Source organism: Contarinia nasturtii, unplaced genomic scaffold (genome assembly GCF_009176525.2).
Source record: "Contarinia nasturtii isolate CC-2019 unplaced genomic scaffold, AAFC_CNas_1.1 Cnas_scaffold_129, whole genome shotgun sequence".
In the NCBI taxonomy this organism is placed as follows: domain Eukaryota; kingdom Metazoa; phylum Arthropoda; class Insecta; order Diptera; family Cecidomyiidae; genus Contarinia; species Contarinia nasturtii.
The window spans coordinates 8175115-8201479 of NW_022197486.1; the positions used below are offsets into that span (position 1 = coordinate 8175115).

Below are 26365 nucleotides of genomic sequence, written 5' to 3' on the forward strand. Positions count from 1 at the left end.
TCAGCATTGTTTTTTATTATTAAATCAAAATTTTAATTCTATTCTTTTCTGTATCTCCCTCAATTTTATTTCTTTTGCATTTTTTATGAATAAGAGATAAAAATGTTATTCGAGTTAAATAAGTTATTTTGGTGATCCAATCTACGTAGACATCCAATTGTTCTTAGTAAGAACTTCTTCCATTGTAGCAAAACTCTATATAGTACTTTCCATTTCGTATTTTTGCTTACGTGAGCAAACCACTTCTTTGTTCCACTTGAAAATCAATTCGCTGAACGTAAGAAGACCAAGTTTTGTGGTCAATATGTGATAACGTCCTGTATTGAAAATGAAATTAAATTTGTTAATATTTTGATTAATTCATAAAATGCACACTTGTTATTACCAATTGAGAAGGTCAGCGTAAAGCTCGCTATGAATATGAACGAGGTAAAATCTTTGTTCACCTTCAAATAATCGTCCGATTGTTTTTTATAAAGAATGGTTATTATGATGAGACTGTATACTAACACAATATACACGAAAAGCGTATATAAACGCGGTATACATCTGAGTGGATTTTTGGTTAGTCTATCCCATATTAATTGAAGTATATCATACATGAATATGCACACTATAAATAAATAAGGCGGCCAAATATTAATTTATATACGGTTGGGATCTAATCATTCCACGTCAACTTACAAATCGGCGGCAAAATCAATAATAGATATAAGGTGACCTGTTGATTAAATTCAATCGGACTTAATGCAAAAATCATCGTGTATACGAAATTGACTGTGATCATGAGAAAATGTGAAGAAAATCTCATACAAAATATGAAAGGATTTATGTCTTTGGTCTGTAAATCAAAATGTTTGAATTTAATGTTATATCTTTATGCGATCCAGATACTTTCTAATACTTACATCATCCACCAAATGATAAATTACGGTCAAGTGAGATAGTGTGGTTGTTATTACACTGATTATAGTACTGTATAGAACTGCTTGATAAATTTTAGCATCCATTGAATGTGAGTTGAGATCCAATCCATGGCTGACCATTTTATCCTTTAGCATTACAAATGATAAACAAATGACTGTTTCGGAGAGCAAGAACATTACAAGTTCCCAACATATTTTCGTCCAACGGCAAGTGAATTTCACACAGAAAATGTACTTCAATACCGGCACAGATGCTGTATGAGAAAATGGTATTTGGAATTTGAAAAGAAAACGGTCTTGTACTAATTGTTTTTCGTTCAATACCTGTTGCAATCATTAAGAAGAACCACTGTACTGCAAATGAACTTTGGAAGTAAGCATCACTTTCCTACATTTGAATGAAAACAATTGGGTTTCGGTTGATTTTATAAACGACAAAAAAAAAGAAATTTTAACATACCATTCCATAGCAATAAAAAATTGAAGCAACGCCGATTACAAGTAAATGAACAAGTAAAACACATAATCGATTGGAAATTCCTCGAATTATATTTTTAACACTTGCTTTATCAGATGTTTTCATTTTTGACCGATTACTAAACACTATTCAGAGTTTTGACGGTTGTAGATCATTCACTGTCTGAAATGAAACTAAACGTTCCAGGTGTACGATGAAACGGAGAATATACTAACAACGTCAACATTGTTCACACACATACACTTACATTTCTTATGAAACTAATGTGAGAGTGCGATTAGGGATTTGCAACAGCTGTGCAGCATTATTGCACCTATTGTTTGTATCCCTTTTAAAACAGTATGCCGGATTTGTATGATTTCCACAAGATGTCATTGTATGCATATGAAAAAAAATCAATTTTTTTTAAATCAACTTGAAAAATAAAATTGAGTCAAAACGTTGAAGAATGGCTATTTTACAGCTTCTTTAGTTAAAAACAAACTCTAAATATTTTCAGCAAATGCAATTATAATAGTTTTCTCAATGATTGAAGCTCGAAATAATAAATAGAAAACTTACAAAAATTTGATTAAAATTTTCCATGAATCTCATTAAAAGATTTGATTTTATTGTTTTCCTATTGTTTGCTGTTTTGTTTTTCGAAACTTCAAAGTGCAATGAATTGTAATGAATTGTAATTGAAAAATACAGTGTTTTCACATTGCTTCATTTACTTTATTATACGCTACAAACATATGAGTTGAAAACTGTATGCAATTTGAGTTAATTCTGATTGTTGTCATTTCACTTAAGATGTTGATTATTTTGGTTTGTCGTAAGAAAACCGTATGTTAATTTCCATCTTTATTTAGAATGATGATTATAAGTAAAAATGTAATCGATTTGTATTTTGTGTGTAATTGGACGCGGAGCATTCTTCAATGAAATCGTACAAGCATAAGTGTATCCGAATAAAAGTTTTTTTTTTAAAGTGGCACACACAATTTTCTTGGTTTTAAACGTCAAAATGAGCAAAATCATGTTTCACTAAAAAAATTGTAACACACAATTGAGGAGTGAAAAATCACATTCCGATAACTGGTGGAAGATAGTCACTGCAACTTGGAAACCCGACCGGTGCTGATCTCATTTGAGATTTATCTCCGACTCGTACAATTAATCTCATGCCGATGTACATATGTCTGACATAAAAATAAAATGAAAATCGAATTATTTAATGTTGAGTTTCATTGTAAGGAAATTACATTTCGAAATGGCAGTGGAACATCCAATATCCTGGATTTGAAGCTCGGAATCGAATTCGAACAAAGCCGCCTATAGGAACACCAATTGTATCCTTAACAGTTGGGGGATGAGTGTCATTGTAGTAAGGTGTTGTGTTTGTTTTATATTGCTCAAGTTTTCCCATATCTATTATTTGAAATCCATACCCATGAAAATGGAATGAATGGATGTCTTCAAGTTCATCTATTCGATTTAACAATATACATGTAAATATGTGAATATTCGGTACAGAGATTTGAGAGTTAGAACTTACATGTAACATCAGATAGTAAAAAGTCAACGACTTCACCGAGTTTCAGCTGAATTAAATGCGGACAAAAATGCATTCCTTCAATTGCCGTTTCATTTGCCAAAGTTGATTCATTACAATATGGTACAAATGAATCATCTTGAGTTAATCCAGGAACTGGCGTTCCTGTCATTATAATTTTATTCATGTCGTTGGCCGCAGCCCTATTTACAACCATATCAGTAGCTTCATCACGCAAAAAAAGAAGACGTTGATTGGGTTAAATTGTTTAAGAAGAATGATCTTTTCAGAAAATTACCATGAAAATGACTTGGCTGGAATTTTAGCCTCTTAGGGAAGAATCTTATTGGTATTTCTCGGTTTGGCCGCACTTCTCTCATATTGCCTCCACTTGGACCGCGAACACCTTTTTGTTTCAAGTCAGCTACACATAAATGATTTCCAATCCGACAATTGAGCGTGGGATGGTTCACTACTTGATAAAAACGAATAATAATATAAATATTGATAAAAATTAAGAAATCAATGATTATGACTTACAACAGCGTTTTGTTTGAAAGGTACATGGTAGTCGAGTTGATCCGTATAAGGTCGAACATGTGAGATGAATTTCTCAACTTTCAATTGATCTTCAACAAATATTATTCTGCCAAACACTTGCAGTTTATTCAATGCACATTTATTGAGAGCTCGAACACGTATATATGCCTCTTCTGCAAAATTGAGTTACCAGGTGAAAACGTTTATAATAATTTTGATAATACATTTTGTATTGTACTTTTGTTTCTGTCGTTGTTTGCATGAACCACAACATCGTATCTCTCTCCGGACAGCATAAGAAATGCATCAAACGTTACCGGTTTAACTGGATATCCATCGGTCGCTATAACAGTTAGGTTATGTCCCTAAATCTTAAAATTACATTTGCATGTAAAATCCCATATAGAAAAAATATGATTTTCAAATGAAAGATGACTCACTGTAAACTCAAGCGGACATCCATATGTTTGACTATTAATCAAACGGAATCGATATGATTTATTGTATTGCATATAATATGTTGATAATGGTATCACATCGCAATTCGTAGTATTTTGTTTTGGATTACAACCGTGGCCATTTATCAGAATATCATGTACTGTAATCTTAAGATAGATACCTGGAAAAAATTCCGATGCCATGTGGTTTGTCCAATTGGTTAAAATAATTAAATGTTGATCTTCATCAAAATTATCACATACACAGAAAAATTTAATTGAATTCGTCTTTTCGTTTATAATAAAACTACTAAGGAATAAAAGCAATTAAACGCATTGATGAATTCTATTAAATTTTCCTTTGCAAACGAAGTTTTTCAAAAGCCGGACACAAAAATTCAATTCTTTTTTTTTTCGAATACCATCTGATCAGTTTTCACTAAACAAAAGTCAATTATAAGCAAATGCATGTGCTCTGATTGATGCGCGTGGAAGGTTTCAATGAATCGATATGATTTTCTATTTCCCTTATTTAAATACATTTGAATTTTGAAACAAAGAAAATGAAGTAAAAATAAAAAAACCACATTTTCATAGAATTCATGTTTCTCATTTATATTGTCCATTCTCATATGTTCTCATTTTTTGATGATGTTGCGGTTAATTTTTTTCCTCACAGCTTTGCTTTTCAACGAACAGTTCATCAAAAGTATAATATTATAGTTTTTGCGGCACCAATTTGGGGCGCGTTCTTTGTTCTAATACGAAACATAAACGAAATTCCTGGAATCGAATGACTTTGGTCAAACAATGCGATTGAAATATGATGAAAGAGAGCCCAAAATGTAATGCTATGCTTGTCGGCACATTTCGTTAGCCAATGCACACGGTAAACGTATCAACAACACACTATCACAGTCGATAATCTGTGTAACCACTTGGTCAATTGATGCGCTATGCTGTGTATCTATTCCAGTCAACGCATTGATTAAACGTTTGCCAAGAGCGAGAAAGAGTTGAATGATGAAACCAAGAATTCATTTTGCCCCGATGTGTTACCAAAGTGTACGAATCAATCGAACGGGTGAAATTTTTTGTCTTTGTATTTGTACAAGTGCACAAGCCGATCGTCATCTCATCACCGAATACGGCATTCAACAACCATTCTCATTTTATCCAACAAACGAAGCGGTTTAAAACTGCAACTGTTCAATAAGCATTAAAGAAAAGAACTGCGCAATTTCATTAAATTTTGGAAACCATTTTGGTAGCCATTCGAACAAAACAAAAAAACGCGCAAAAATAATGGAAAATATCGAATCAACAGGTGAGTTTTATCGTATTTATTTCAAGAGATTTTGTGTTTTGTCGCAGATGTTAGTTTTCGGATGAAATATTCGTCTATTTTGCGCCATTTTTTTCAATTTTATAAAAAAAATACCGTTCGTTTTCGGCATCGCAATTAAAATTTGTATATCTATTTCTATCGCAATCTCTTGTACTAAAAAGAGCATTCTTTTTAAACACATTGAATATAAATTGTAGTTTGAGTTGCTTGCACACACATTTTAACGGGATTATTCTTTTTTTCGTTCTTTTTTCTTGTACGTGCACAGAACAAAGTGTTGTTCTTCAATTGAACGGCATCAAGGTTGACATGGATGTCATTGCCAAAGATGCTGAACTTGAAATGAACAACAACGAGTCCGTAAAACCCTCCGAAATCGTAAAAAAATTCGAATCAGAAAAATCGAATGAAATCGAGGATGGTGGTAACGACATAAGCGAAAAAAGTATTGAAAGCAAAACCAGTGAAGCCAACGCCGACGATGACACCGATAACGAAAACAAAACTGAAGCTGAAACGGATGCTGAAAGTGAAAATGGTACAATGAGTAACGGAGCAACAAATCAATCGAATGAAGGTGATTCGAAGGTTGAAAATGCATCAGACTCAAGTGACGATAAATCTGAAACAACGGAACCATCGGAACCATCATCGTATACAACTGGCACCGATTCAATAGAATCCGGAACATCTTCACCAAAATCATTAGAATCTGCATCGTCAATAACAGAAAATGTTGACGAAAAACCGAAAACGAGTGCCGATACGGTTTTAAGTGAAGAACGCAGCGATAGCGAACAACAAAAAGAAAATACCGTTACCGGTACAAATGAAGCTATGAAGCAAGAACAACAACAACAACAACAAAACGATCAAAGCGAAAGTCCGAGAAGCGATTCATCAAAGAAATCACCGCGAAAAAAGTCGTTGAATAAAAAACGCAAAAATCGAACACGTTCACAGAAAAAGGATGTTGATTATTCGGATTTGGACAAGTACACCGTCAGCGTATCGCAACGCCAACGTCGATACTTTTTACTTGTGACACGTGGTCGTAATGTTCCAGCACCAAGCGATGAATGCGAAATTTTCTGCACAAATATTCCGATAAATGTGCGTGAAGGTGAATTGATACCATTGTTTGAACGTTACGGTAAAATCTGGGAATTACGGTTGATGATGTCATTCCGTAATCCAAAACGAAATGCTGGTTTTGCATTTGTTCGGTATACAAGCCACGAATCGGCCCAAGAAGCCACCGAAAAGCTCAACGACTACGAAATCGTACCGGGTAAACATTTATCGATTCGCTTGAGCCAACCAAATTTGAGCCTATTCGTTGGCAACATTCATCGTGGATTGACTCGTGAACAAATTCATGAAAAAATTAGCAACCGAACTAAAGGTTAGTTTTATTTTTCTCTTTTTCTCTTTTCTTTTAAATGTCTTATTGATTTTTTTTTTGTCATGATCAATCACATCTGTGTCTTCAATACTATTTTTATTGAAATTATATGCGTAATTTTTTCTGTGTTTTTCTTCGTTTAATTTGTTTTTTACCTTTTTTCCCCATAATTTAGGTTTGGTTAAGACATTTGTCAAGAGCTCAATGTATGAAGATACAAAAAATTGCGGTTTTTGTTTCCTTGAATATGATTGTCATACGGCCGCATTGAATGCAAAACGATTGTTGAACAAAGGCAATGTTTGGGGACGTCAATTGTTCGTCGATTGGGCACAACGTCGCAAACAACCCGACGAAAACGATCTTAACGAATCAAAAACAATCTTTATCAATTATTTGCCAAAAGAGACGACTGATGAAGTTATCAACGAGACATTAAGTTCATTTGGAACGATTGAAAAGGTAACAAAGATCAAGGACTATGCATTTGTATTGTTCAGCGAACATCAAGCAGCAACCGATGCAATGAATGGTGTTGATAAAACGAAACTTGGCTGTGAAAAGGTTGAAATATCATTGGCCATGCCAAAAATGATGAAAACTAGCCGTCCACGCAATTCATCGTTCTCGTATCGTCATGCACCGCAAAATGGTCGCCGAAACAATCAATACAAACGATATCGACCATCTTATAGAACATCGAAAAAATTCAGTATGCGCCAAGAATATATGAGCCAAGAACAACAACCAGTGACCAAAAAAGGTAACGCAACAGCTGATACAGCCGTTGAGCATACAACAACAACAACAACAACAAACATTTCGATGCCAGCCATGGATCAGACTTCGGCCGAAACATTGGTCAATTAAATTCACTTGCGCTCCAGCTATTTGATGATGATTTTGATCAATCTGATGGCATTTTTGCTCATTTGAACAATTTCATTGTTTTCTCTTTTTACTCATTTTAATACGATCATCAATTAAATAAACACAAATTACACCTGATTGCAGGTAATCAAAAAAAAAAATATTTTGAAAAAACTAAAATGTAAAATATCGAAGTCAAATCTATGACTTGCATATCCAAATTCTATTTTCACTGGAATGGAAATTGAAATGTTAGAGATTTCTACTTCAACATTATAATATGATATTTTTGTTCAAACATTTATTTTTTTCAAAGAAAAAAAAGGTGCTCAATCACAAAGAGATGCAAAAAATAATTTGTTAGCTCATTTTTAATACAATTTAAATTATTGTTAGATTTTTTTAAAAGCCATTTGAAAAGACTTGGAATATAAACAAATGATTATGTAATTTATCAATCAAAACAAACCGATTTTTTTCGAATGGAATAAATGAGATATTTTTATAAAATTAACAAATATTGTTTTTTTTTATTTCAATACAAAAATTGTATCACTACAATATGCGTCATTACTGAAGTACAAATGCATTTGGTATGTATGATGGAATTTTTTTTAGATTTTGTCTGGATTTTTTAGTTTCTGTAGCAAATGGCGTCTTTTTTTCTAAAATAATTTCGAAATAATGACTTGTTCTTCTCAAATGACCGATTTTGGGAATAATAACTTTCATTAAAAATCATTTCTACAATATTTATGCAAGCAAATAGACGCCGAAAAATGTAATGAGTTGGTCACGATAAAATTTAAGAAGATCCAAGGAATGTTTTTTGACAGAAAAAGATGAATAAAGAACGAAATCGTGAAAAATATATGATTAATTACTGTAATTTCTTGTGCATCAATTTTTTTCAAATCAATTTCCATGTTGGATTTGTTCAAATTTTTCTATTAAATTTCACCATAAAATAAACATTTATTTCTAAATAAAATTTGTAGGTGTACTTTTGGCATCGGAATTTCCTTTTCGTAAATTGTTGGCGGAGATAGAACAAAACAAAAATATTTTGAATTCTATTTCTATTTTTCTCAATCAATTTTTTTACTCGCAAGACTAACAAACTCTTTGAAAGAATTACTCCTTCTTCACAACTTCATTAAAATAACAAAAAAAAACTCATTTTTAGTTTAATTCATTTTTTTTATTGTCGTGTGCGTCATATAATACGTCACAATTTTCCGAGTCAGTATATACCGGTTATGTTGACCTTTACTGCTCTGACAAAAACAACATCTAAATGTGTGTCTTTTTTCCTTCAAACAAGTTAGTTTGAACACAATCTATATACTTGTAGCAAGTTTAGATAATACAGTATCTTTTTTTAAATTTGTGCAGTAAATTTTAAGCAAATTTTTTACTCTAATAAATTGATTTGACTTGACTACATATTTATCATATTTGTTATTGTTAAATGTGAATATTTTTAGGTAATTGAACAATTCAAGACTAATTGAATAATAATAATAATAATAAATCATGAATAGTTTAGATTTTCTAACAAGTTTAACATTTTTGTTGTTGTCAATTAAAATTTCTCCATTTAATCGAATAATATAATTTCTGGTTGTTTCTTTCAATTCTTTCGAAAATTTCAAATTTTCATCAAATAACATAAATAACATGATTTTCGTGATATTTTTCTTCGTATCAAATGCATGCAATGATGAGCAACAAAAATATTCGGTTTTTTAAACTAGGCGAATAAAACTGTATTGCGAATTTTGATCTGGTGTAAATAAACAAAGCAAAAAAATATATAAATAAAAAACAGATTCAATTTCTCTACATATATATTAAATGAGGCGTGGACTATGGTTTCAAAAGAAATGTCGGTGGTTTTGATATTTATTTACAATCCCGAGCTACCCCCTGAGCCACCAAGCACGAATTTATTGTACGCGCTGTTCATTTGCTCAAGGAATATGAATGTGAGTACGGTGTGCGGTCCCAAGCGACAGAAATATGGCGTAAAACCTTTCCATAGCGCGAATAAACCTTCTTGGCGAACAACGCGACTCAATACATCCACCGTTCCACGGTATTCAGCTTTACCATCGGCCGACACTTTCATATTTTGAAGACGAGTTTTTGCAATGTCAACCGGCATTGATGCAACCGTTGTAATGAAACCGGACATCATGCTGGCCACGAAATGTAATTTAATGCCTTCTGTAAAGTATCCACTACGAACCAAATATTGTTTAGCTTGACTGTACGATGCTAATTGAGCAGCATTCACCACCATTGCACGGCCCATCGTTGGTATACAACCACGCCATAATGTCAGTACACCCTCTTCGCGTGTAATTCGTGCCAATGCATTGAACACACTCGTATAATTTCGGCGTTCATTCAATGGCAAACGTCCATCGGCCGTCATACGAATCAACGCTACCTCGGCTGGTGTTCCAACGAATGCTATAAGAAAAATACTATTACTATTTACATATCGATATAACGATGTTTTCAATTTACCTCCTGAAGCGCCAGCGATAACTCCCATTAACATTGAAGCTAATAGATTTGGTGGTCCATCAAATTTACTGTATACAATTGAAATGGAAACGATTAGCAAACCACATTTTTCGATTTATTTTGGTTTTGACGAACTTACATTTTATATGAATCATTGAGACCGGTGTATACGCCCAGACGAGTTGTCGTGTACGTTGCTTGTCGCAAGAAACCAGCACCGAGCCCCTTATAAATTCCAGTTACACCTTCGGCTTTCAATATTTTGCTCAATGCATCGAATGTATTTTTGTATTCTTTCTTACCGCCGCCCGCACCCGACAATTGCATACGATTTTTTACCAAATCCAATGGTTGCACGAACGTTGTTGCACCAATCCTAGTTGATCATACAAATTTAATGTTTAGTAATATTGATGTGGAATCGTAATTCGTCTTTTTATCGATTTTAGTGAGAACATTCGATTCGATCAAAAGTTTACGAAAATAATTAATGCTAATCATTGAAAACTGGCCAAAAATATCAAATCTGGATGCACGCGTACACGCTAAATAAACGAGATAATGCATTCTAATTATAGATTCATTTGTTTACATTAGATTTGTCCACAAGCATCTGATTTCAACTGTAGCACTGTTACACATATGTGTCGTGTGATATTTAATTCACACATGTAACACAATGTGCAACGAAATGCTGTCGTCAGTCGGTGATTTCAGCAAACAAGTGTTTACAAATTGAAATATTTTCGGTAGTGAAATAAACAATCTGTGTTGTTCATTCACTCGTGATCTGACGTCATTCAAACTCGAAACACAATTTGATAATAATCTAAGGTCTTTTGGGCCAGTTGCCTGGGGGCGACTTAACATTATCATTGTTTTTTTTTTTTCTTATATTTTAACATATTTTTGTTTTCGTCCACAATTTCCATTGATGTGTCACCGAAATGTGTGTAAAATTCCATTATGAAATTAAGATTTCGCGCCATGTATTTTACCAATGCGATTTTGAAATAACAATTAGAATAAATACGTACCCTGATAAACCTCCAAACAAGTACTTGATATATGCCGGTTTCTTTTGCTCACTTCCCATTTTGTTCTGATTTAATGTTTCGATTTTCCTTGGATTTACTGAATTGGCATCAATTAATCTGCAATTTAGAAATAATGATAACAAAATTCATTTCATTTTTTTTTAAATCGAAAATACACAATTATTATTTGAAAATAGAATTCATTATTATTCAAGGCTTAGTCATCCGTACAAATTAATGGAAATCTTATGGAATTATATTTGCAAATTGAAACGTCGACGTCAAGATTTGGACTTCGAAAATTTTACAAATGGAATTAAAATCAGAGTCAGTCTCGTCGACAGTTCGTGTTCGACTAAATGATTTCAATGTCGTCATTTTTTCAAGAACAAACAACAATATATCTAATGCCACGCAAATCAGCATTTCTTTTCCGCTTTACGTTTGTATTTGCGCCTCTCGCGCTCTTCTATCAATTTTTCTCGGTTTTCTTTTATTTTCTCATTTTCTCAATAGATGTTCTGTGTGTGATTCTTTTTTTCTCCTTTTCTTTTGACAAAACGTGATATGATTATCAATCTAATATCATTAATATTGTGTGTGTATATGAAGAGAGAAAGTATTTTTGTATGTGCTTAGGCGAGAGCTCAATAGCATCTCTCTGATGTCACAAAAAAAAATTGCGATTTTGATATAATTTTTCGGCGCACACAGAAAAGCTCGGAAAATGATGTAGATCAAACAAAATCTACAACAAACAAACGAAGAAAAAAAAACTTGAAGAAATTTGCATGCTCAAAAAACTTACAAATAAATTATTGTCAAACTAATTTTTTTTATGAAAAACTATAATTGTCGACCTTTTTTTCACATTAAATCTCAATTTAAATTATGTCTATGGAATGTAATTGTGATTTGTGGAATGTGCGTTTGGAATAATCGTCGTTTTATTTATATGTTACGTTGCTTGAATTATAACATTTGATGATAAAAACCAATAGAACATATTGAGTCGGTGGAAATGACTTTGACAAGTTCAAAATCAAGACATTTAGAGGGGTAAAGTGATGGAGCATTTGGGAAAACGGAGATGTTGAAAACATAGAAATTGATATCACTAACAAATGCTATCACATTTTCGGACTGTTTTTTTTTTTCAAAATTCATTCAAATATGAAATTTATTCTAAAAATTCGTCTAATCAAAAGTTTTTGGTTTGAATTGCGTCGCTCACAAAATTCAAATCGTGGTGAAGATGAGTTTGGTGAGATAAATTCAAAATGAGGAGAAACATTAGCAAGGCATTGTAAAATAGAGTGTGTGCATGTATTGGTGATTAGAAACGTCAAACGCACACATTGTGTTAACATTGTTGATAAATCAAAAAACACGTGAATTTTAAACGAACTACAAAACTGAGAAAGTGAGATCTGGATTTGTTAAATATTTACTTTAAAAAACTGTAAAATTTTGTTAGAAAATCAAGAGAATAAAGATCGTAATAATGTCTGAAAAAGTGGAAAATTCTACAGATACAAAGAGTGATGAGATCGCCATGGAATCGACCGTTGAAACATCAACAGAAACAAAAACAATAGATGATGTTGATAATGGCAGTGAAAACAAGCAACAGATTCAGAACAAAGAACAAGAATGCACAAATCTGGAACCAAATAAAATACAATCCGTGCAAATCGAGTCATTGAAAGCCATTGAAATGGAATCTTTTTCGGGGGCAACAAAGCCTGAAACTGAACAAAATGAAATGATCGAAGAGAAACCAGTCGAATCCATTCCAAGTAATCATCCAAAAGACGTGGAAACACTTCAGGAGAATGAGGGCACAATGGAAACACAGGATGATAACACAGTTCCACCGTTGGCAAATAAATCAAAGCAAGACACAGCCACAATTGGATCATTGGGTCTGTTGAATCAGTATGCATCATCGTCAGATGAAGATGAAGACAGTTCGGGCAGCGATGATGACAGTGAAAGTGAAGACAATGAAGACACAGATAGTTCCAGCAATAGTCAAGTTATTGAAACGCCAGCGGCTGAAGAAAAAGAATTGAACACAATTGTAAATAGCATTTTAAACAATGTAATGTCACGAGAAAATTATCGTGAAGCTGACACCGACACGTAAGTAAATTTAAATAAAAAATTCAGCTTTCTGAACAGCAATTTCTTCATATACGTGATTTCATTGTCTATCAGATCCGAAAGTGATTTAGATGATTCAGATGTTGAGTGCATTGGCAGTGTTGCAACGCAAACGATCGATATTACAAATGACGAAGATATTCAAGAGTTTCTTGATGCATGTGAGGCAAATACTTCGGGTCCTGTGAAAACAAAAGGTGAATTAGGAATGGATGATTTGCCGCCAATTGCTGAATTAACCATAACCGTTCCGGAATCGGATTGCGTTGAATTAGGAAGTATTTCAGGCATTGTTGATACTTTAGGTAAGTTAATCATCATGTAAAATAGAAATTATTTTTTAGATTGAATACGTAATAATTGAACCGTAATATTTTTTCCGTTTGTAATTCAGTGCTAGTCGAATCGTTGGCCGGCTTTGCTGCGGTGGACATTGATACCGTGCTGTTTCTTGACAAAGGAAATCGAACATTGGGTCAGGTATTTGATGTAATGGGCAACGTTGCATCACCAATTTACTGTGTTCGTTTTAACACCACCCAAGATATTCAGGCGAAGAATATAACCGCCGGATTAAAAGTCTACGTTGCACCACAAACTGAATACACAAATTTCATTGTGTTGTCCAATTTGATGAAAGAAAAGGGTTGTGATGCCAGTTGGGAGTATGACAATGAAGCGCCCGATGGTTGTAATGAATTTTCGGACGATGAAGAAGAGCGTCTAAATCGGCGACAACAAAATCAACGACAACGTAATAAAAATCGAACATCCGAATCGAATGAACATCCGCCAATGAAGGTGACCGTTAAAACCGAACCAAATTCGAATTATAAAGGACGACGACCAAAATATAATCATCGACAACCGCAAAATGGTGGTGATCAACAGCAACCGACACGATTTTATAAAGATAATCGTGGCTATGCAATTACAAATACTGATTCAAGTAATTTTTACCATCAACGAATGCCACCATCAATGCAACATCAAAATTACAGTTGGCACACAGCTCAAATGCACCAAATGCATCCATCAATGGCATCAACAAGCAATCCATCGATGATGCAATTTCCACCACCGTATACACCACAACATGGTTCGGCAAATGTTTATCCAAATCCATTTGCTATGCAAGCCAATCCAATGAATTATGTTAGCCCATTTAATTTAAGCGCTTTTCCTCCGTTACCACCGATTAACACAATACCACCGCATCATCAACCGCCACAACTTAATTCACCATATAATCGAAAAAAATCATCGTCGGCCTCATTTCAACATCATCAACAATAAAAGCGACTTCTTTTTGACAAAAGAAATCATCCACTTATTGTGATCTTTATCTGGTTGGTGCTTTGACAAAAAAAAATTTCTCTCTTCAGATTTATCCGTTACTCTATGTTTTCTCCGCCTATTAAATCACATTCATTTTTATTAATCAAATAAAATCTATTGTACTATGGTTTAAATAAAAAAAAATCTATTGTAAATGTTGTTTTTCGTTGGCCCATCTAATAGAATAAAACTTAAAAAAAGTGTATGCACAATTTTGAATGAACGGATGCTGTTCAATTTGGATAACAAGTGATGGTAACAGTTCTCAGAAATGTAAAACTGAAAGTCAATGTCAAGTTCATACATATAAGTGATGATTCTTTAATCAGAAAATAAACAAAATTCTATTTATTTTCGAAAATATTCCATACGATTCGATAAACAAACGCAACTTTTACTGATATGCAATATTAATCTGTCTCAGTGATGTAATTTCATCGAAATCAGGTCATTAACTTTACAAATATTCGGTCTGGATTGATAACACGTGATATTTTATATGGATTGAGCGCGGCAGAAAATTTAATGACTCAAAATTGGATAAACGCTTGTAATTCATTTGCATTATTTACTGAGAATTGCATTTCCTTGGAGTTATATGTACGAAATGTGACCAAGATGAAACCTATCTATTATTGTTATTCTTTATTATTTAGCAACTTTGCTACTTATTTTTTATTTATATTGGTACATTATTTTTTATCCATATTTTCATGTTTATATTAAATCTCTTTTGAATTTCTTCTCTTAATTCTATCGGGAGAGTATTGTACATTTTAAAACCCTTATGAATAAGTGAAATTTGCGCTATGTCTTCCTCATATTTTACAATCGTTAAATCATTTTTTTTTTCTTAAATTATACTTGTGAGTGTCTGTATTTCTATTTATCAATTGATTTAAATAATTTGGTGATGTGCTCAAGCACATTTGATGCACCAGTGATAGCTGTTAATAATTGCCTCACACTCATCCAATTTAGTGGTTCTAACATTAATCTTATATTTGTTCTCTTTAGTACTTTCAAATATTCGTTACCATTCAAATATAATCGAATGGCCAAAAAATATTTTTTTATCAATCGACAGATGCGGACTACATAGATGTAGAGATTCGAAGGTATTTTGTTAAATTTTTGAAAAAATTGATTAATAAAACGCTTGATTTACACATTTTTATTTTTTATTTAACAAACTCTTTGGAATTAACTTAAATTCAGAAAATAGATTTGGTTTTTTGTTGCGGCGTTGTTTTCGTTTGAATTGATGTTAATCAAAAGTCTTAAAAAAACTGTCTAACAGTGAGATAATTAAATGTCTTAAATTAACTATTTGTTATCAATACATAAAAATGAAAAATTCAACGATGGAATTCCTGGTTCGGTCAAATCTTGAGAGATGGAAGAACCGACGAAGATAGTCGTCGGAATGATCACAGCAAAGACCATGAGAAATGCAAAGCGAGATTTGGACACTGAGCTAATGTGCATACTAATTAATGTGGAAGTATTATATTTTCTCTGAAAACTGTGGAATTTTGAACAAATGAATGTAGTCACCGAATCTCAATATAGTTTTTATATTTCCAAAAATTAAAAAAGAAAAAATCAATGGTCGTCATTATTGCTAACAGGCTCTGATGAATTCTCAAATCAGCATAGTAATATTTGTTTGCAACAACAATTGCATTGGAAATTTCTGGAGAAATTATTCAATATCGTACGATGTAAGAGTAAATCGAATGATTTGACTCATGCGTGTGTTCCGTTACCGGCATATATCTATATTTATATGTATCGTATATGATTTTATATCCACCCGCTCCTCGTTTTCTCTTAAATCGTCATTCGGGTGCAATTCTTCGTTCTTTATTCGGTTTCTTCCAATTCGTCGTATTCATCATCATCGTCATGCACATCATACATATACATAGCCAATCGCAGACGTATATATAATAAAATGTTTGTCTTTTTTTTTGTCAGCGCAAACATTTTTTCGTTGTTCCTTAATTAAATAAAAATACACGCTTGGCTGTCAAATCAAGTCGTAGATACATTGCTGTTGTATTGCAAGAGGCAGTACATTGCAACCAAAGCAAGCAAGCACACTATACATTATCGAACTATATAAGTCGGCGGTGGTTTGATATTCAGACAGAGCAGAATATTTGGTCACTTCATACACACAGTGCATTTTAATAACCAATAAGGCTATTAAGTTCCTTTATCTCGTGCATAGTATTTCTGTTTTTCAGTTGTTTTTAACCGGCTAACATAAATTTGGCACAACATTCTTTGATTTTCAGTGGTTTTTGGCGATAATTTGAGTTAAATTTTCATTTAAAAACGTACAAAAAAGATTTTTCCATTATTTTTTTTTTTTTTTGTTGTTCTCAAATTATTATTGTGAAACAGTTTTGTGCTTAGACACGAATTAATTTTTTTTTAAGTGAAGAGTATTTTTGAGTGCAAGAAAAAATGGTAACTGAAATGATACACGTGGATTCACCAAACGTATCGTACAATGGGAATCAAATTACCGTCGATTACGAATACTCAATGACAAGTGTGAAAAAAATTGACAATCGTTTGGTGGTAAGTGCATTTGCATTGTTCGTAGTTTGCATGTGATATTGTATACGATAAACATATTTCAGATAATCATTTAGCAATTTTATTGCTGTGTATTATAATTTTTTTTGCTAATTTTGCTTTGACATAGGTTACACCAGAAAATGTGTCACTCACCATTGCCACCGATTGTCATGTACCGAAATTGGGCTTAATGTTAGTCGGTTGGGGTGGAAACAATGGTTCCACAATTACAGCTGCGTTGGAAGCAAATCGAAAAAAATTGGAGTGGCGCACAAAGGACGGAATCAAAAAGGCCAATTGGTACGGTTCAATTACTCAAGCGTCAACCGTTTTATTGGGCAGCGATAGTGAAGGTCAAGATGTTCATGCACCCATGAATCGTCTTGTTCCGATGATCAATCCAGATGATATTGGTAATTTTTTAAAAAATAATATGCATGAATAAAAAATTATTCATTCAATATGGAAAAATATGAATTCTTCTTGTTTTGAAAAAGAAAAAAAAAAAAAATCAAATTGTTTTTGATGAGTAAACGAATTACTTTAAATTTCACAGTAATTGATGGCTGGGATATTTGCATTGACAATATTGGCGATGCAATGCGCAAGGCTAAGGTGCTCGACGTAGCACTTCAAGATCAAGTTTACGATAAATTGTCTAAGTTTATGCCACGTCCGTCGATCTACGATTCAGACTATATCGCTGCTAATCAAGTAAGTAAACTAACCGACTATTCTTAACTAAATTTGTTCTGTTGTGCATCGTCCGTTTTATTTTCAAATATTCCAAAAATTGAATCGAAAAGCATGAGTTTTCGAAGCAATAAAACAAAATATGTCAACATGCAAGACCTGTGTTTTCTTGTAGTAAATTCATCGAAAAGCATTAATTTTTTAAATGACACCATTTCTTCCACACCAGTCGTCGCGTGCAAAGAACACAATCACCGGTACACGTTACGAGCAATATCAGCAGATTCGTGCGGATATTCGAGATTTCAAAGCAAAATCCGGTGTTGATAAGGTAATTATACTATGGACAGCAAATACGGAACGTTTTTCAACTGTTGAAAAAGGTTTGAATGAAACGGCCGCCGAATTGGAGGCATCGTTGATTGCAAACCATTCAGAAATTTCACCGTCAACGATTTTTGCAATGGCTAGTATTGCCGAAGGATGCACTTACATTAATGGATCACCGCAAAATACATTTGTTCCTGGTGTCATTGAATTGGCCGAATTGCATGGCGTTTACATTGCTGGCGATGACTTTAAATCCGGCCAAACAAAATTGAAATCGGTGTTGGTCGATTTTTTGGTGAGCGCTGGCATCAAACCCGTTTCCATTGTCAGCTACAATCATTTGGGCAATAATGATGGCAAAAATCTATCATCACCACAACAATTCCGCTCCAAAGAGGTATAAATTCAATTGTATTTCATTGAAATTTTTACAATTTAAAACAAAAAAAACTGTATATTTCAATGTAGATTTCAAAGAGCAATGTGGTTGATGACATGGTCAGTTCGAATAACATTTTATATGCAAAAGACGAGCATCCCGATCATGTGGTTGTTATCAAGTATGTACCATATGTTGGCGATAGCAAACGTGCACTGGATGAATACACCAGCGAAATTATGATGGGTGGTCATAATACACTTGTCATTCATAACACATGCGAAGACTCATTGTTGGCCGCACCGCTCATTCTCGATCTTACGATTTTGGCTGAACTGTGCACACGTATTAAGGTAAAAAAAAATCACAACAAAATTCAATGCACAATTTTGTATAGAATTTGCATAAATTATCAACATATTTGTTCAATGTCCACAACATTTAACGTGTTCAATTATTATTTCTTCTTTCAAATGTTTGTATTGTCGATTAATGCAATTTTTTACACGTGCCGCAAATCATCGTTGATATTTCAATGCAAATTGAGCCAAGATTGTAATTAAAACTACAACATTGTTTCAAATGTTTATGGATTTTTTCAGTCATTAGAAGCCAAACCACTTGTTATTTAGTTTATGCATAAACTAAATAACAAGTGGTTTGGCTTCTAATGACTGAAAAAATCCATAAACATTTGAATTAATCTAATGTCGGTCGATAGGAAAAATATTATACAACATTGTTGTTCGGCGTTTTTTGTATTTATAAATCGTGTCGATTTTTAATTGACTTTATCCTTACATTAAAATATCAATAAATAATGAATTTAGTATTAGTTCATTATTAGCCATTTTGATTTTCTAATTGATTCCAATTTGATATTTGTTTAGATCAAAAGAAATGTACCGGATGCAAAATTCACGTCATTCCGATCAGTATTGTCGTTATTGAGTTATCTTTGTAAGGCTCCACTCGTTCCCAACGGTGCACCGGTCGTTAACTCATTATTCCGTCAACGTTCTGCAATCGAAAACATTCTCAGAGCTTGTGTTGGATTACCGCCAAACTCGCACATTGCATTGGAACATCGCGTAAGTTGATCTAGGAAGTTTTTTTTTTTTAAATTGTTTGATTTTGAGAAAAAAAAACCTTTTCATTGCATATTTTCAGTTTGCAAATTTAATAAACGACAGAGAGCAGCCGGCAAATAAAAAGGCCAAGACTGGTCCAGCCATTATTGCCAATGGTAAGCACTAGAGCTTACATCAAAATAAGCTAACCATGCTTACATCAAACCTCAACATAAAGTGTATATGTTACAAGAAGAGAATCGCATTTTTTTCCATTTGGTTTCACATTGAATATTAACATTTTATTATATGGTTTTTTTAAAAGATGTAGTCTCATATAAATGCTCTCTCAATAAATGACAACATATTTTTGTTTCGAGATAAATATAAATAGATGCATGTATTATATTTTATATCAGTACAATGAAGAAAAAAGAAAACACTTTGTTTTTTTTTTTGTAATAAGCTTATGTTTTATGTATCATTCAATTTTATTGAAAATTTAAAATTCAGTTCTACATTTGAAATAAAAAAAAAACACATACAAGTCAATTTCATTCATTTTGACTAAGTCAGAAAAAGAATCCCATTGATGACTTGAATACACTCTTTAACAAATAAAAAAATATATATACAACAGAATAATAAAGAAATAGTTATGCTATGTGAAGAGTAAATATTGTGCTACCTGACTCACTATGTGTATAATTTGATAAGCTATGGCCATTATTGAATCACGTGTGAATTTCGTGTATTTTTTTTGTCGTATTAAATTTTTGCAGAACCATTTTTGTTTCCTTTTCATTTTTGGCATAATATAAATTATAATCAACTAGTTTGCCAGAAATGAAGAACATTAGCGGAATAAAAAGATGAAGAAGAGTTAGGCTGAAATAGAGATAGACTGAAACTGTTTTTTTTTTTTCGTTTTTTTTTCTTCACACACACATAATTATTACTTGGTTCATCTATACGATCACGTCGTTTCGAATAATTTTGGGATGAATTCGAAAGGGATTTGTTTGCACAATATCTGGATTAATCTTCGTCATCATCATCATCGGATGGTACAAATAAGTCATTCTCTTCCAAGAAATTTGCTACATTTTTACTAATAGCTGCACCAATGAATAGACCAGGCACCACCGAGCAAATAATTCCCAATAATCCAAATGAAGACACCGCGGGCATTGGCTTAAATGCACCAGTTCGATAGTGTGTCTTGCATCTAATTTGTGTTGAATTTACTCCAGACGCCAATCGTTGCAATGCGACGTATTTTTGTAATAGTGAAAACATGATTAAATCTTTTAAAAAAATGTTGTTACTCCTTTTTGCTTATCGTCGGTTGGTTTTTTTTTACTTCGTTCGTTCTATACTACGTGATATTGGTCCTCGTCAATTTGAATTTTTTTTTTGATAAGTAAGTACTTGAGTCGTTGTTTTCGTTTCGTTTTTTTTTTTTGTTTATTATGGTCTCGATTTTTCGATTTTTGTACGTTGTTTTTGAATAAGCACCCGGAAGGAGAAAACTAGTTTCAATTTAATTTTTTTTTATTCATCTATTGTTGTTGTTATTGCTCACTTGTATCGTTTTTTTCCTGGCTTCACTTTCAACACATAACTTAAAAATGTCAGGGTGGAAATTTTCGGTTCTTCCTTTCGATTTCTTTTTCGATGAACGAATATATTTTTTTTTTGTGTGTGTCTTTTTCGTTTTCAACTAAATATAGAACATAAATCTGTTACAGCTGCTAATAATGACAGGCAGCAATGTATACATGCGAATCACCAAGTATGAGAATGTGAGGTGAGTTTTCAATCGAAATGTCATTCAGTCATAATGCGACATTGAGATGAATTATGAAAAATTGACGATAGACAGAAAAAAAACAACAACAAACACGCACACAAAAACGGAGAAACTCAACAGTGTATGTGTGTGCATATGTGAGAGAATTCATGTCGCACAGTGGAGGCGGTTGACTATTTTTTTTAAACGATAACATTCGTCAAAAATGTTAATTGTTTTTTGAAATCAATTACATTTATTTTTATGCTGTTTAGATTTTCATAGAAACGATTTTTTTTTCTTTTGCCAAATACATTTTGATAGATTTGCACAAACATTCCATCGAATGGTATGTTTACGTGAACTATGACTGCTGCCATTGTTGTTGGAATTCGTCATATGTCAAATACACTGTCTTGATATACACTGAGTATATTATTATATTGTCATCGTTGTCGCCTTCGTCTTGATCGGTGTGTTTTAGTTTTGGGTGTGCTGTATATATATTGAGAGACAAAAACAGTGAGACTTCATTCGACATATATAAAATGTTTGTTGTTTTTTTATGGTAGATTTTATGAAATTACAATAGAAAATTTATTCAATGGAATCAATTCGATTAAAAATTGCGCACAACTAGTTTTACAATTGGTTGGCTTCGTATTTTCATTCTTAAACAGTGTACGTACAATTGCTTTGCATCATCAAGTAAATAATTATGCCCAAGCGCAAGCGATTGTTTATATGCGATCTGATACAAAGGCGGGAAATCGGCTCATTGGGTCGCGATGAAACAAAAAAATTTATCGAAGCCAGCACCGGCATTGCTGATAAATTACTAGTTCACGATAATGTAATTAAGGTAAATGCAACACTTTTATTTTCAAAACATTTTTAATCATTGCATGCGTTCAGCAGTGGCGTATATAAATTGATTGGAGTTGGAGTCTTAGATTAAGAGTTTGTGTGTTTTTTGAATAACGGAATTTCAAGTGAAAAAAAAGAAACTTCTATCGAATTTTTGAACAAAATGTTGGTTTCCATTCTTTTTTGAATTATAGACAATTCCATGCATTGATGATCGATCCAGATCATCTTATATGGCAGTCACAAATAGTAAAGGTAATTGCACGTCTTCACAAACATTGTTTGGTATTTCTTGTGGTTTTGATTCGATTTTCAATTGAATTTTAATTTTTTTCGTTAAAATATCAAAGGCATTGCTGCAATGACCCATTCAAATAGATGTATCAGCCTAATCAACACCGGTACCATGAAACGAATAGCCGAAATTGATGGTCTCACACGTACAGTGTGGACGCTATGTTTTCATCCACACGATTCGAATCTTTTGGCAACTGGAGATTTGGGTGGAACAGTTTGTGTCTTCTATGGAACGGTAAATTTAATTTGTTTCCTTTTTTTATGAATTCACAAATAATTTTGTTCATTGAATGTTGATTCTTTTCGTTCGATTTTTCGACAAATGCAGACAAAAATGCGATCGAGACTGAACGACAGTTATCCAATCACCTCAATCAGTTTTCACGCTAGAGAACCGCTCATTTTTTATTCCATTGACAATCGAATCGTCATATGGAACTATGAAAGTGACGTTAAAATAACCGATCTCTTTGCGATGGAAGAATCGCGTATAAAGTAATTTGAATTAAAAAAAAAAACACAAATTTCGTTGTATTGAATAAATGTTATTGTGTGCTTTTACAGATACGTAAAGTATAATCCCACCAATGATATGCTGATAACTGGAATACGTCGCGAAAATCAGATTTCATCGTTTGGTATCAACGATGAACCGGACGAAAACCATGAAACAAGACTAATTTCGTGCTCATCGTTCTTCGATCATTTATTACGTTCGTTAAGTTCAATCATCGATAACATTGATCCAAACAGTTTTGTAAACCTCAGCCATTATTGGTCACACATTCAAATACACACCAACACCTATTACAATGCGCTCAGAAGCTCCTATAAAGTGCAATTACAGCCAGTGAAATTCGTAAGTTGATTTTTTTTTGCATCAGTTCAACCTTTGACAGACTTTACACCACTGAGATTACTACATCGTTAATTTGAGTAAAACATTTTTTTAATAAAATTCGGAACTTTTCAGGAATTTGCGACATTTGTTGGAATGATATTCCGAGTTTGAAATGAAAGAACGTCAAAGACATGGACCCCAATGTTTGAAAAAATCAAGTATTTTTCATAAAAATCTACAACTTTTAGATTGCATCATTTGAATTGCTCCGAAAATTATCGATTTATATGAAAAAATGCGGTGTTCTCAAACTTTTTGGCGGCAATGTACGTTTTCAATGTCAAAATTAATTGGAAAGTTTCAATGTTTTCATACTTCATTATCGACACTTCTTAATAAGTAACTTTTTACGCTAGGAGGTAGACACAAATTTTTACTATAGAAAACTAAAAGTATACTAGAATCTACTAGAAGCTACTAGAAGAATATTTGTGAACAGATGCTCATATTGGTTCTTCGACCGATCCATACAAAATACATTTCCAATACTTTTCTTAAGATGAGATTAACGGTACATTTTTGTAAACAAAATATTTGTCTTCAGTGGCAACAATGGTTTCTATTGTTCTCCGTCAGTCTTCACACTGGCAATGCGATTCATTTGGCTCAATACTAAAAATACTAGCAGAATATTTGCGTTTTTGTTTGTATACTAAAAGAAACTCAATACATATTAAATGAAACTAAATATACTAGAAATTGGTGTCTATCCCCTAGTTTTTACGTTATCTTCATTATAAACGATTCCCCGTTGGTCCTTCCTTGGTTTTAAAATTCCTTAGTTTTAATTTATATAATTCCCATCAAATACAAACATCTCAAAATCTCATGAAAGCGAAAAGTTCAATTAGCGAACTCTTGTGAAGTATAGAGTAGTCATGTGAATTTTATAAAAATGTGTGCACATATTAATTTACCATTTTCATTTTCAATTCATTAGATCGGCGACTTTAATATATCATTGTCTTTAATGCAAGTGCGTGTGCATCAAATCGCGCGCATGGTATTCCGGTGTGATAACTTTTCGAATGACGAAATTTTGGATGAAAATTCGAATTTGGTTGACAAACCAAATTATTTTACGATACGCAACACATTAGAAGCAATAAAATACATTCTTCAAATGTATAAAAATGAAGTTAAAAATTTTAAATGTGTGGATCATTTCGAATTTTCAACACTGGCTGATATCATTGTAACCATACATCGAATACTCAATCTCAATGATTTATCGAATTTGATAAGGTAATATAAGGCGATTTATTACAATCAGACATTATATTGAGATATTTTCAGCCAACTGGATCAAGGAGCTAAATTCAGGCGCTGAAATGTTGTGAAAACAATAGAAGTGATTGTTATGGTTATAAAAACTCAATATAAATGTTTTCACTCCATTTCAGCGCCTAACTTTAGCTCCTTGAACTGGTTTTACAGCTGGCTGAAAATATCTCTCCCTATCTATATATTCTTTCGTTTGTATAATTTTCTAAATCAACAAATTTTATTTTACAGACAAAATATTCAACGATCAGATATGTATCAATATAGACTGCAAGCATGGAATATGGAAAATATGGACGAAACCTATTTGCCGGATTTTTCACAAAGTACGTTCGTAACACAAACATCAATCAAAAATACAAATCTAAAAAAAAATATTTTCATAATTATTTTCAGATTGGCGTAATTTAATAACGTATTGCTACATTCACAACGATTCCACAGTCGAGCTATCAAAATGTGGTACAATGATTGCTTCATTTGAAGTGGCCAGCTCTAGAAAGATTATCAGTAAGACATCAATTTATTTTTGAAATTTTAAAATTGATTGCAATTCATTTACAAAATCATTCTCTATTGCAGCTGTACATAGTTTAGAAAAGTCGACATTGGGCCAATATATTTGTTCATATATATTAGATAGTGACGAAATTTTGATGTCATTATCATTTTCACCGTCTTCAGAATACTTATTAGTTGGAGTTCGTTCGAGCGAAATTTTCGGATGTTTTTTGAAAATAATAAAAAATCGTACACAAAATAGATTTAGCCCACCGGTTTGCATCAAATCAGTTGACCAAGAAGTAAAACGGGAACTATTTTCAGGAGGTAATTGCCACACGTCGATGTTTGATAAATTCAATTTAAGAACCACTTATTTTTCTATTTTGCAGGTGATGCCATTGTAATGCTAAAACGGAGCCTTTCCAATCCGGATGTAATTAGCTATTTAAAATGGTCAGCACGATCTGGTGATGGGGTCATCATTGGTTATAAGACTTATCAATTACGATGTCTAGTGCGTCGATAACCAAATTGCGTCTTAAACTGAATAAGATATAGGGTGATCATAGTCGTAGTTATTTCCTTTTTAATGGATTTTCATTTTAAATTGACATTTGTGCAAGCGAACTGAATATTTTTTTTTTTTAATTGTCACACTTATTTTAAAATTGTATCAAAAATGATTGTGTATCATTTTGTTTTTGTTTCAATGCATTATGTATTATCCAGTGAGAAAGTGCGATTAATTTTAGGGGTTTTCGTTTCGATTCTTAAATTTGTATGGTCAGATAGAATTTACATAGGGAAAAAAAACATATAAATCCGATGCGACACGAAAATATTAAATTATTAAATTCTTATGAAACGATAACGATAGACAGAAGATATTTTAAAGGCGCCCTTTAATTGTATATGATTTGATTTTGATGCTGTTATAAATTATTAGACACAAATACACATTTTAGGATCGAAAAAAATTAGCGTAGATTTATTATGGTCCTCTTCATTTTTCTGATTGTGATTCATTTAGACTGAATTG

General features: G+C 32.7%; 8 protein-coding genes across 13 annotated transcripts; 4 read left to right on the forward strand and 4 right to left on the reverse strand.

Moving 5' to 3' along the window:
- Positions 1–29: 29 nt before the first annotated feature.
- LOC116346802 lies at positions 30–1659 on the reverse strand. The gene is made up of 6 exons (XM_031777022.1): positions 1387–1659; positions 1251–1314; positions 909–1180; positions 685–841; positions 386–613; positions 30–317 (listed from the first exon to the last, which is right to left on the reverse strand). The coding sequence occupies exons 1-6, from the start codon at positions 1507–1509 to the stop codon at positions 196–198; spliced, it is 966 nt and encodes a 321-aa protein (XP_031632882.1). The 5' UTR covers positions 1510–1659; the 3' UTR covers positions 30–195.
- Positions 1660–2228: 569 nt separating this feature from the next.
- Positions 2229–4122, reverse strand: LOC116348930 (laccase-14-like). The gene is made up of 7 exons (XM_031780156.1): positions 3922–4122; positions 3720–3846; positions 3478–3654; positions 3240–3413; positions 2945–3166; positions 2652–2874; positions 2229–2588 (listed from the first exon to the last, which is right to left on the reverse strand). The coding sequence occupies exons 1-7, from the start codon at positions 4120–4122 to the stop codon at positions 2471–2473; spliced, it is 1242 nt and encodes a 413-aa protein (XP_031636016.1). The 3' UTR covers positions 2229–2470.
- Positions 4123–5075: 953 nt separating this feature from the next.
- LOC116344264 (heterogeneous nuclear ribonucleoprotein R-like) lies at positions 5076–7901 on the forward strand. The gene is made up of 3 exons (XM_031772733.1): positions 5076–5245; positions 5535–6671; positions 6847–7901. The coding sequence occupies exons 1-3, from the start codon at positions 5224–5226 to the stop codon at positions 7539–7541; spliced, it is 1854 nt and encodes a 617-aa protein (XP_031628593.1). The 5' UTR covers positions 5076–5223; the 3' UTR covers positions 7542–7901.
- An 819-nt stretch (positions 7902–8720) lies between these two features.
- Positions 8721–12118, reverse strand: LOC116343048 (mitochondrial 2-oxoglutarate/malate carrier protein). Of its 4 annotated transcripts, none has more exons than XM_031770950.1 (5): positions 11974–12118; positions 11114–11230; positions 10216–10452; positions 10077–10144; positions 8721–10019 (listed from the first exon to the last, which is right to left on the reverse strand). In XM_031770950.1, exons 2-5 carry the CDS (start codon positions 11170–11172, stop codon positions 9451–9453), a joined length of 933 nt encoding a protein of 310 aa, XP_031626810.1. In that variant the 5' UTR covers positions 11173–11230; positions 11974–12118; the 3' UTR covers positions 8721–9450. The 4 variants fall into 4 exon arrangements, with proteins under 4 accessions (XP_031626810.1, XP_031626792.1, XP_031626816.1 ...); XM_031770932.1 differs by having other exon boundaries at positions 11922–12118; XM_031770956.1 differs by lacking the exon at positions 11974–12118 and adding an exon at positions 11556–11819.
- Positions 12119–12320: 202 nt separating this feature from the next.
- On the forward strand, positions 12321–14718 carry LOC116343040 (H/ACA ribonucleoprotein complex non-core subunit NAF1). The gene is made up of 3 exons (XM_031770921.1): positions 12321–13258; positions 13334–13584; positions 13674–14718. Exons 1-3 carry the CDS (start codon positions 12618–12620, stop codon positions 14573–14575), a joined length of 1794 nt encoding a protein of 597 aa, XP_031626781.1. The 5' UTR covers positions 12321–12617; the 3' UTR covers positions 14576–14718.
- Positions 14719–16584: 1866 nt separating this feature from the next.
- Positions 16585–20072, forward strand: LOC116342171 (inositol-3-phosphate synthase). Its single transcript, XM_031769674.1, has 7 exons — positions 16585–17209; positions 17337–17622; positions 17766–17923; positions 18132–18629; positions 18701–18964; positions 19502–19702; positions 19782–20072. The coding sequence occupies exons 1-7, from the start codon at positions 17093–17095 to the stop codon at positions 19866–19868; spliced, it is 1611 nt and encodes a 536-aa protein (XP_031625534.1). The 5' UTR covers positions 16585–17092; the 3' UTR covers positions 19869–20072.
- A 593-nt stretch (positions 20073–20665) lies between these two features.
- LOC116344602 (essential MCU regulator, mitochondrial) lies at positions 20666–21505 on the reverse strand. The gene has a single exon (XM_031773214.1). The coding sequence runs from the start codon at positions 20978–20980 to the stop codon at positions 20720–20722; it is 261 nt and encodes an 86-aa protein (XP_031629074.1). The 5' UTR covers positions 20981–21505; the 3' UTR covers positions 20666–20719.
- A 431-nt stretch (positions 21506–21936) lies between these two features.
- Positions 21937–26328, forward strand: LOC116344586. 3 transcript variants are annotated; one of them, XM_031773185.1, is made up of 11 exons: positions 21937–22023; positions 22114–22335; positions 22535–22595; positions 22691–22872; positions 22966–23132; positions 23202–23496; positions 24479–24783; positions 25054–25148; positions 25219–25332; positions 25405–25650; positions 25716–26328. In XM_031773185.1, exons 2-11 carry the CDS (start codon positions 22192–22194, stop codon positions 25850–25852), a joined length of 1746 nt encoding a protein of 581 aa, XP_031629045.1. In that variant the 5' UTR covers positions 21937–22023; positions 22114–22191; the 3' UTR covers positions 25853–26328. The 3 variants fall into 3 exon arrangements, with proteins under 3 accessions (XP_031629045.1, XP_031629051.1, XP_031629058.1); XM_031773191.1 differs by having other exon boundaries at positions 21940–22023; positions 22144–22335; XM_031773198.1 differs by having other exon boundaries at positions 22006–22023; positions 22154–22335.
- Positions 26329–26365: the final 37 nt, after the last annotated feature.